At 33.0% G+C, this 10465-nt stretch overlaps 2 protein-coding genes across 11 annotated transcripts; both read left to right on the plus strand.

The window, feature by feature from the left end:
* Positions 1-1473: 1473 nt before the first annotated feature.
* Positions 1474-5692, plus strand: TAF15B (TBP-associated factor 15B). 9 transcript variants are annotated; one of them, XR_014432627.1, is made up of 8 exons: positions 1474-1891; positions 1975-2080; positions 2217-2955; positions 3172-3322; positions 3422-3503; positions 3900-4104; positions 4224-4263; positions 5395-5692. XR_014432627.1 is itself a non-coding variant. In XM_020367966.3 (6 exons), exons 1-6 carry the CDS (start codon positions 1558-1560, stop codon positions 4009-4011), a joined length of 1524 nt encoding a protein of 507 aa, XP_020223555.1. In that variant the 5' UTR covers positions 1474-1557; the 3' UTR covers positions 4012-4604. The 9 variants fall into 9 exon arrangements, 1 of the variants encoding a protein (XP_020223555.1); XR_014432628.1 differs by having other exon boundaries at positions 5413-5692; XR_014432629.1 differs by having other exon boundaries at positions 5423-5692.
* A 148-nt stretch (positions 5693-5840) lies between these two features.
* LOC109806662 (protein DOUBLE-STRAND BREAK FORMATION) lies at positions 5841-9954 on the plus strand. 2 transcript variants are annotated; one of them, XM_020369135.3, is made up of 5 exons: positions 6941-7715; positions 7778-7985; positions 8123-8266; positions 8716-8860; positions 9671-9954. In XM_020369135.3, exons 1-5 carry the CDS (start codon positions 7657-7659, stop codon positions 9901-9903), a joined length of 789 nt encoding a protein of 262 aa, XP_020224724.1. In that variant the 5' UTR covers positions 6941-7656; the 3' UTR covers positions 9904-9954. The 2 variants fall into 2 exon arrangements, with proteins under 2 accessions (XP_082927376.1, XP_020224724.1); XM_083071250.1 differs by lacking the exon at positions 8716-8860 and having other exon boundaries at positions 5841-7715; positions 9676-9954.
* The last annotated feature ends 511 nt before the right edge of the window (positions 9955-10465 follow it).

Consider the following 10465-nt stretch of genomic DNA (forward strand, 5'->3'; position numbering starts at 1 on the left):
ATTATTAACTTTTTTTTACAAAAGCATTCTTAGAATAATAAGATGACATGAAATGAATATTTTCTTATTAGGAGATGTTTCGTAGGAGAAATTTTTTTCATATTCAAAAATTTATGAGAATTATAAATTTTGAGAATCATATTCTTAAAAATAATTAAATTTTGTTTGTTTATTCATAAAGATTTTTAGAAATATTTATATAAATTTCTTGAGATATAAAGATTCTCAAATTTGATTCCAATATTACTTTTTTAGCATATAAATATTTTTTATGAAAATATTATTTTATTAAAATAGTATTATTAAATATTTTTTTATAACTTATAATTTTTAAATAATTATAAAAATACCATATATTATGAAAATAATATAATTATTTGATTTTTTTTGCTTTTACTCTTTAAAAAATATAATTAAAAGTGATAAAAAAAAATTAAAAGGATACAAAATAATATGTCAAATGAACTATTTAATAAAAATTATATTTTAATTAGTTAATAAAATCAATATATTTTTATGTTTATTTTTTTTACTGAGTATTTTTATGTTTATTATTCAAGTACTAATGAATAAAAAAATATTAGTTAGATTTTGCATATTGAAATTATATTTAATGAAACAAAAACACGTAATTTATTAATTTAATTCAATAGATATTAATACAAAATTAATCAAATAGAAGATAATGAAATAATGGATTTTGAATCAGTAAAAATATTCACATCACATATACGTATAAGAACATGATTGAGATAAAGACTTATATAGAATTTATGAGAGAATACAATATTATTATCTATTTCTCAAAAATTGAAAAATAAACAAAGAAATATGTGAGAAGATGAATTTGGAAGAATATGAATTCCAACTATGTATTTTTTATTTTAAAAAAAATATTATAATTTTTTATAACTTTTCCCTAACTTAGAAAAATAGGATTCTCAACTTCTCATGGATATGTTTTAAAATTTGTAAAATAACTATCATATACGAAAAATTTTAATTTTAATTTAAAATTTTTAAATAAAAATATTTTGCATATTAAATATTTTTTAAGATATTTTTTTTTCTGTGTATAATTATATAGGTTAAAATATTTAAAAAAAAAATCAAATTAGACTATTAATTGATAACATTAATAAAGATGATAATTTTCGTGTTTACATCTATTTGACAATTTTAGCTTTTAACTAATTTATTTAGCTATCTCACTATCGTACATTTTTTTAATTTCATTATTTTATTTATTTATTTATTTATTTTATGGTGAATTAGGGAGTGCTTCATTTTCATGGTTTATTATAAAGATAAATAAATAAATAATTTTATTCGAGATGCTACTACACAAGCTAGAACCTACAAGAATGGACCGTTGATGACTTTATGCCTAATTGATAAGATAACGTGGGCCGTTACTTTGCGAAGGGCTTAAAGGGCCTTCATTGTTTGGCCCATTTCAGTCTGTGCGTTCTTTTTACCTCACTTCACAAACTCAGCTTGCAAAAAAATCTCACTGATTTTTCTTCTCTCGCGGTCCCTGGAACCCTAGATCGGATCATGTCTGGAGCGTACGGTCAAGACGGCGGCGGTGCCGCGCCACCGTCCTATGGGGCTAGTGGCGGTTACGGTACCGCCGCTGGCTACGGTGCCGGTGCTGGCGGAGGAGGCAGTTATGGAGGTAGTTATGGTGGTAACGATGGCGGTGGAGGCTATGGAGCAAAAGGCAGCGGAAACGGCGGCGGGTATGGCGGCAGCGATGGTGGAGGATATGGCGGAAGGAGCGGCTACGGCGGAAACGATGGCGGAGGCTATGGAGGAAGAGGCGGTGGTGGTCAAGGTGGTCGGGGAGGTGGAGGTTACGGTGGTGGTGGTAGTGGATACGGCGGGCGAGGTTTTTGTTTTGTTCTGTCGTTTTAACTTTGTTAATTTTTTAAATATTCGTATCATGTTCGTATTTGATGTGAATTTCTGCAGGTGGTGGTGGTGGTGGAGATCGTGGTGGTCGAGGTGGTGGTCGTGGCGGCCGTGGCGGTGGAGGTGGCAGCGGCAGAGATGGAGACTGGCGTTGTCCTAACCAAAGGTTTTTATTTTATTATATTTAATTTTTCTGTTAAAAATTGAAAATAATTTCTGTTTTTCATTAACTAAAGCTGTGAGAATTTTACTGCTGTTGGTTCCGACGTTTTCCGTATTTGATTCGAAATCGTTATGCATAGTTGTGGGAACTTGAACTTTGCGAGAAGGGTTGAATGTAACAAATGCGGTGCTCCGAGTCCTAATCCTAATCCCAATAGTTCTAATGACCGAGGTGGCAGTGGTGGTGGTTATAATAGAGGAGGCGGTGGTGGAGGTTATGGTAACAGTCGAGGAGGAAGATCTGACTATAACAGTGGAGGGGGTAGATCTGGGAACTATGATGGTGGGAGAGGTAATGATTATAATAGTGGAAGGAGTGGTAGTAGTGATGGTAGAGGTGGTTCATATAGAGGTAATCAAGGGAGAGAAGAAGGTGGCTATGGTCAAGTTCCTCCTCCTACCGCTCAATCTTATGGTGGTGCTGGTGCTGGTGCAGGTGGAAACTACCCACCCACTTACAATTCTTATGGTGGGAATGCAAGTTATGGAACAGATGCAGTTCCTCCACCTGCAAGTTATACTGGTGGTCCTAATTCCTACCCTCCATCATATGGGGGTAACGCAGGTGGTTATGGGGGAGACACTCAAGGGGATGGGCGGAGTGGTGGTAGATCTGGGCCTCCAGCGGGATATGACAGTAGTTACGGTGCTGGTAACCGAGGTGGATTTGGTGGATCTCCTGCTGAACCCCCTGCTGCGGTGAAGCAGTGTGATGAGAATTGTGATGATACATGTGACAACTCTAGAATCTACATCTCAAACCTACCACCTGATGTGACTATTGAAGAATTGAGGGAACTTTTTGGAGGCATTGGACAAGTAATATTCTGATCTTTTTATATTAGAGTTTTGCACAAGCTTTACAGGGTCATTTTATCATTTTTCTTTCATGAGTCTTTTATATATGAATGGAATGTCTCTTTTGGTTCATTTGTTTGTTGTTTTTTATATAAGAAATATGATTACTTTTGTCTTCTCTTCATTGAAAAGGAAAGAACATGTCAGTGATTTTGTTGTATGTTCTTAATTGCTCAGGTTGGAAGAATAAAACAGAAGAGGGGCTATAAAGATCAGTGGCCTTGGAACATAAAGATTTACACTGATGAGAATGGAAACAACAAGGGTGATGCTTGCCTTGCTTATGAAGACCCTTCTGCAGCACATTCTGCTGGCGGTTTTTACAATAGTACTTCATCGAACAATTTCCTCTTTTCTACCTGCCTGTTTATCTATTTATATAGTGTTTCTCATATAATGGGATATTAATAATAATATTACATTTCAGATTATGATTTGAGGGGTTACAAAATCAGTGTTGCAATGGCAGAAAAATCTGCACCAAGAGCTCCAGCTGCATATAACCAAGGGTATTCATTACAGACTGAATTAATATTGACTTTTAATTGTTTTATTCTATCTTTTGGGATATAAAATTCATGTTATGTTTCAAAATTGCTAAGAAAATTTATGTCCAGTAAGTTCCTATGATTGTCTGCTATAGTTCTCACTTTTATAAGAATAAATGTCAAAGATTAAGTATTGAGCTTTTTACCTACCAATGAAGTCGATGAAAAACAATGAAATGATGGTTATAAAATTTAGTTGTTTTGTTAATCAATATGATTGGGAATTCTTCTGTACATTTAGCAGTTATTTGTTATGTATATTTATAACACAACCAATCGTGGTATCTTAATGTTTCCTTGTCAAAACTTTATTTTTCTTTTGAAATTGAATGATAATTAATTGTTCTTGTTCTATAGGGGCAATAGGGGTGGCTACGGTGGAGATAGACGCAGAGACAATTATAGAGATGGTGGTGGTTCTGGGCCTGATAGGCGTGATCATTATGGAAATCGTTCTCGTCCATACTGAGAGCTTGGACATTGAACGTTTTATGTACTATGAATTGTGGGCTGAGGGTTTAATTATTTCAGTTGGCTGGTTTCTTGAACTGGAAGCAAAGAGGTAGGTTGTTCACTCACTTTGAGCAAAGACCTCTTCCGCTCCTTTTTGTTTCAATTGTCTAGCTGGTGGGTTTTTGATTTTAGTCAGGGATTAATTTAATCATGTGAATGTTTTTATAGAGGCAAGTGGATAGTCTCCCAATTGCTTGCTGCTACTAAGGTAGGTGTTGAATATTTCAGGTGAGTGCTGCTATCATGAAAATGTGCCCTAATACTTGCTTGGAAATTTAACCATGTGTCATTATGTGGATAAATGCCTGCATTCCTAGCTCATCCCATGTGGCATCTGGTGCAAGCGGTCGATGGCATTAATTAATAGAATGTTGTCAGTCATGGTTCCATAAATCAATAAATCTTAGTCACAATGTTATAAGTGAATTTGATTTAAGTAGTAATTTTGGCTGTTTGCTTTAAATTAAAGCATTTATAATCTATCAATTGAGTGATACTATCGTGGTCTGTTGGAAAGTGAGGCTTCATGAAGTTGTGTTTTTCTGTTTACTTGACAATTTTGAGAAAGATTTAATTTACTGTTTAAATTGGCATCCAAGCAGCTCAATTAAAGCTAGGCCTGGTAGCAAATTCAACATAGAAAATAATGCAATTTACTTTAATGAAACCACTTTATTGAGTCAAGAACCTCTGAGTGTATTATATAGCGACAAGAATGTTATGTTTGCTCCGTAATAAAGTTTCATGTAGTTCTAGTACGTAAATTCTACCAAGCTTCAATCAGGTCTCATTTCATGATAAAAAACTTGTAGAAACAAGCTTCTCGATGTGAAAAGTGCTGTTGCATATATTTATCTGATGTATGTAATGCAAATTTAGGTTTCCTATTGGTTTGCTTTCTTATTATTCTAATATTGGCACTCGCACTTACTGATTTGATCTATTTGTAATTTTAACTTGATAGCTAATAGGAAATTTAGGATCTTTTTAACTTGATGCATGTGTTGTTTCTAGCAAGCTAGCTATTGGATTTCGCACTTCTTAGTAGCATTCGTTTGCGTATTCTCTGCAATGCAAGTTTGTTTGTCTATGTTGCATGATAATGAGTACAGTTGCAGTGCTAGTTTGTTTTACGGTTCACACATCTAATCCCCGTGGCTTGTGCGTATTCCGTATCACATGCGAGCAGAACTTTCTTGTGCTATTTGGGTATATCAAATACCGTAGCTTCGTACCCTGCTTGTTCATTTAGCTCCTTGTCCACAGATGGTTCAGTGCACATATAATTCAATTTTACTCTAATACCTAGTGTTCTGATTGTGTTATGTTGCCTGTTTAGGGTTTGAATCTCTAATAGGTCCTTACAGGTTATGCCCTCTTGTTTAGTCCTGATCAATCTTCGAGATGGTTTCATAGGATGAACCAAAATTTTCATCGGTTATTCAAGTCCCCTGATGTACCTTCTTAGTTCGTGTTTCTTCTTTGTTGCAACTTTCACGGGCGTTGTAATTCGTTTGATCATTTCATCGGTAGTTATATTGCAAAATGATTGTCTTTATTTTTTTTAAAATCAAATCTTGGTACCAAAATGCATCTTGATCAATAAATAATATAGTAAATTCAAAGCTGATGATCAACTATTTGTTCCGAGGGTGGGGGTACGAGTGCATTCTGATTTATTTCCTGAAGTTTCTTTTTTATGAAATGAATATAATGTACTTCTGAATAATGTTTGAAAGTATTATGATTTGAAAATTATTTATTTTGTTAAATTTCTTTTAAAATGTTTATAAGAACGACGGAATAAATTTGTAAGGAAATATTTTTACCATAAAATTTTATGTGCGCAGAGTTTTATTCATTTTCAAATTCCATTTGCCAAGAGGTTTGTGGAAATCCAAGTAACTAATCGATAATTTGATATTTCATTATGGCTATTACGTTTACTTTATAAAGTCTGCTATCAAGATAATACATCCAATTTGTTTTTAAGAATTAATCACGTGCAATAATAGATTTATAGCGATTTCTTCACCGAATTGAGGTAATTTCTTCGAGTTTATGAGTGGGCATATATAATAATGGATTAGCCGCAGTAATGGTATTAGATTTATAATTTTCAAAATAAGTTGTTACAATACTAAATTTGTGACAGGAAGAATAATACTCTCCGATACTATTTTAAAAAAGACTAGCAATTCGCACTAAAGAAGTGTGATAAATTCAAGATGTTGTATATTAAAAATTTTCACTATCTTAATTATTACCGTCAAATTCTTTGATAATGAATGTTTTAATGAAAGGATATATAATTTATATTTTTTCAAACGATTTCTTTTAGAGATAAAGTTCTACATTTAATAACAATTTTATGTTTAAGGTGAGGATGAAACTAGTTTCAAAAGTGCCAAACTGCCTGCATTAAAAGAGAAATAAAAGTTGAGTGTTATATATATTGTCACGATTTAGCGATACACTTATGTTTCATGAGAAGAAAGATGATATTATTTGTTAATAGCTACATTCATAAATATTTTTTTAAAAAGATTAAAATATATTTTTATTTCATTCATAATAAAAGATTTGAATGTATGTTTAGTCTATATAAAATAGTAAATTTTAATTTAGGTCTCTACTATTTTTTTAGTCTCTACTATTATATGATTCATTTTAACTACTTATATGTTTATTAAAAAGTTAAGTGACACTTTTAAGTTGTATCTATAATTGAACGTTTTGTTAAAACTCATATATCTTTTAAATTAAATGTTATCTATATAGGATTAAAATATAGACTCTAAATTTTAGATGAGTGAAAATCAAAGAAAATAATTTTATAAAGACTAAGATTAATTTTTAATTATTTTATAAGATAAAAAAATAATATTTATAAGTTTTAGAAGCATAAAAAATAGAGAGAAAATATTATAAGAATCAAAATTAATACTTGTTCATTTTACAAAGATTAGAAATAATATTTAAGCCTTTTTAAAATATGTTACGAATATGAAAATTTCACATTTTAATAAATTTGTAAACCGTAAAAAAAATACACTCTAAGAACTGTGATAAAATTCAAAATGTTGTATGTCATATAAACATTTCATTATTTTTTTCACCCCTAATTTGTAATAATTATCGTAATCACCTTCATTCAATTTTATTTGTTTACATATGCAATAAAACTTGTTATCTTTCATATCGATAAAAAAAAAAGTGGTTGTTAAAAAGTTCTGTCTCAAACGAATTAGTTCAGAAAGTTGAATACAGTTTATAATCTTCCTTAATTATTTTTATAAATAAGAAAAAGAATTCTACTTTGTAACTTCAAATATTAGATTGCAACAAACTAAGTAACTGAAATCTACTCTTTTATAATTAAAAAAAAAACAATTTATAACTGAAATATTAATTTAGGAAAAACAATTTTTTTAAAAATTATACTAATACCATTTTTTGGACAACTTTTTTTCTTCATATTTAAACCCACACTCTTTACAACACCAAAAAAAAAAAAAAAAACCCACACTCTTTTGAAATTTGGAAGTTGGAGTTCTGAGAGACGTTATTTGAAGCGGCAATTTTGTCTTCCTCCCGCGCAATGTCACACTCAGTGAAAGAACAACTCTCCTTTCTTCGCTCCCAAATCCAAGCCAGAAGGTCCTCTCTCTCTCTTCATCTCTGTGTGTATGTATCCAACTTTCCAATTTCATTTCTCGCAGTTTCAGCGACGCAACCCTCCGATTCCTCGAATCGCTTTTAGTCTCCAAGGACGTGAAGTCGTTGATCGAAGTTCGCTCCAGCTTGACGCAGCTTCTCAGATCTGAATCCCTCTCCGTTATTCGCTCCGTCGCCGCTAAAACAGTCCTCGACAAGCTTCTCACTCTCGAATTCTTCGTCCGCGCTTTCGCTCTCGTCGGAGATCAACAGGTTCTTTTACGGCTTCTCAGTTTCACTATCTTATGTAACAATGCGCCGATTTAAGTAGTTGCTATGAAATGAAACGGCGTCTTGCTGATTTTTTTTTCTTCTCTTCTGCGTTTCTGAATTGTTTTTTTTTTTTCAAGAGTTGTTTGGCGTTGAGATACGAGGCTTTAGTTCTGAGGGAACTCAAGTCCGCTAGCTGTAAATGGCTACAAGTTTCGCCTGTGGAATGGTTGAATTTTGTGGAGGACGCGGTCCGCAACGGTTTTCATGCCGTTGCAGAGAAGGTGCGTGTTATGCGTAGTGCATATTTTAATCTGCGACATGAGACCTAGCTAGTAATATTTTTTTTTGTTTTGTTTTGGAGAACGAATTTAGGAGAGTTTAGAATCCATGATGTAAAACTGTATTTGTATTGTTTGTTTGTTATAGAACCATACCTGAGAGTTTGCTTTGTAAAATAGTAGGGATTTCATAAGGATGCTTTGAGTGATTCTAATAAACTTTTTCACAAACATAAAAACGAGTAGGAAAAGAAAATAAGAAAGTAAAATGAAGTAAACTTCTTTCATAAGTTAAAATAACTGATGCACTTCAACTTTTATTGAAGCTATCTAGTCCAATGTTTTTATTTTTATTTTTTATTTTATAAGTAATTAGAGAGAAATGTATCTAAACATGGTATTATTAGAGTTTAGTTGTGTGTGTGTATGCTTAATTTCTGCTTGTCGGTTAGGCATGTGAAAATGTATTGTCGTGCCTTGGGAATAATGATGATTTGAAGACTGGAGGAGACATAGTTCCTGAAAACTTGAAGGCTATTATCAATGAGATTACACGGCTAAGGAACTGTGCAATGGCATCAGTTGCTTCAGGATCTGGTATCTCCTCATCCATTAATTACATTGAAGATTCATTTGATTAATGTTCTTCTAAGCAGATATGACTTGCGAATCATTTTTTTTATTTAGAATGTTAGCAGCAAATTGTTTGGTCCTTTTGCTGCGTGCATCACTCATTTTCAACTTTGCCCCTTTGGCACCGATTTTCATGATTTTAACTAAAGATTTTGGTTGCAACAAGGAGCCAAAATTCTGTACAAGTGTGCAGCGTATGCTGTTCTTTAATGTTGTATTTGGTTAGAGAAAAATGCCTAGATCCTTGAAGGCATCATTTTCCCCGAGATTGCTTTGTGATAGGAATTCGCTTTTGGGTTCTCTCTTACATTACTGATATCATACTGTCTCAAGAGTTTTTCCTTGTTATGTAGGATATCTCATCTTGTTCCCAAATTTCTCACCTTTTTTCTCTCATTATGTAATTTTAATCTTGTTAGTACTTAGTAGGCTGAAGATTGTACTTTGAATCAAGTTTCCTTGACTTTTTCATTTTTGGTTTCTCTGATGTTATTTACCTGTTTGTAGTCTGTTGATAATTAGAAATTGGTGCTCCTATCTTTTATTCCTCCTTTTCTTTATATGTGCTTGTGAAGACTGAACTCAGAAGAGCCATATAAATGATATAATGTAAAGTCATACACTTCTTTGGATATATCGGGATATTGTACTTGTTATCCTTTCTCCCTCGGTGGCTAGTCGCACGGAGATTGATAGTCTTTCCAGAAATGGATTTGTGCTCTGAGTAGTCATTCACTCATTTGTTTCACTGCTAATACTGTTTCGTCTTATCAGTTCAGGTGCAGACAGCTGAGTACCTAAATAGGAAAACAACAGAGCGGCAAAAGTCGGAGTTACTCTACAGAGAAAAACGATGTTCAGCAAGCACTTCTTTCAGAAACGGAATCAAGAGACAGAATATACGAAAGTTACATGAACACCAAAGTCTCCTACAGATCAGCGGTGAATTAGATGGACGGCATCCAAATTTGAGGTCAAATGATCAATTTGATTGTGACTTCTTCTGAGTGAACTAATTCATTGTTTAAGCATGTGAAGTTTTTAAATTTCAGTCTTTCTATTTGAGTATAAAGCCTTGATTAGTTTCTGATATTTTTACGCATTGAAAGAGCAGTTGTTTAAGCCATATAATATTTGACAAGTTAACAAAGGCAGTACTATGTGATTATATACCGTTTTTGGACAATTATTTAATTACAAATCTGAGTTTCTGTTACCTAAACTAACATTTTTTACCCCTGTGATCGGGTGAAGCCGATAGTGCAGATTGCAAGCTCCTCTTCAAGGTTTGTGATCGATATTTAGTTGTAGTTTGTTTCATTCGCTATACCCACTCTGACAAGTATACACGTGTCTATATGGCTGGCGATACCTACGAGGCCATGGACTCTCCATGTTGCACCTTAGCAGGTGTATCCATCTTGCCACTCTATTTAACTGATGGCCATACCTGAAATTATGATGTCAGATGATTATTTAACTTTAATAGTTTAACAAGTTAAACCAGCCCTAGTAATAATCGAGCAATGGTGGGGAAGTGTTTGGGATAGGCTAGACTTTTTAAGGTAG

The sequence above is a fragment of the Cajanus cajan genome, chromosome 3 (assembly GCF_000230855.2).
Source record: "Cajanus cajan strain Asha chromosome 3, NIPB_CcT2T_4, whole genome shotgun sequence".
Taxonomy (NCBI): Eukaryota; Viridiplantae; Streptophyta; class Magnoliopsida; order Fabales; family Fabaceae; genus Cajanus; species Cajanus cajan.

Bases quoted from the DNA above. Each gene is read 5' to 3' on its own strand.
- LOC109806662 (XM_020369135.3), top strand. From the start codon at position 7,657: ATGTCACACTCAGTGAAAGAACAACTCTCCTTTCTTCGCTCCCAAATC. The intron at 7,716-7,777 runs GTCCTCTCTCTC...CATTTCTCGCAG, and splicing joins TCCCAAATCCAAGCCAGAAG to TTTCAGCGACGCAACCCTCC. The intron at 8,861-9,670 runs GTATCTCCTCAT...TCGTCTTATCAG, and splicing joins ATCAGTTGCTTCAGGATCTG to TTCAGGTGCAGACAGCTGAG.
- TAF15B (XM_020367966.3), top strand. From the start codon at position 1,558: ATGTCTGGAGCGTACGGTCAAGACGGCGGCGGTGCCGCGCCACCGTCC. The intron at 1,892-1,974 runs GTTTTTGTTTTG...GAATTTCTGCAG, and splicing joins TAGTGGATACGGCGGGCGAG to GTGGTGGTGGTGGTGGAGAT. The intron at 2,956-3,171 runs GTAATATTCTGA...TTAATTGCTCAG, and splicing joins TTTTTGGAGGCATTGGACAA to GTTGGAAGAATAAAACAGAA.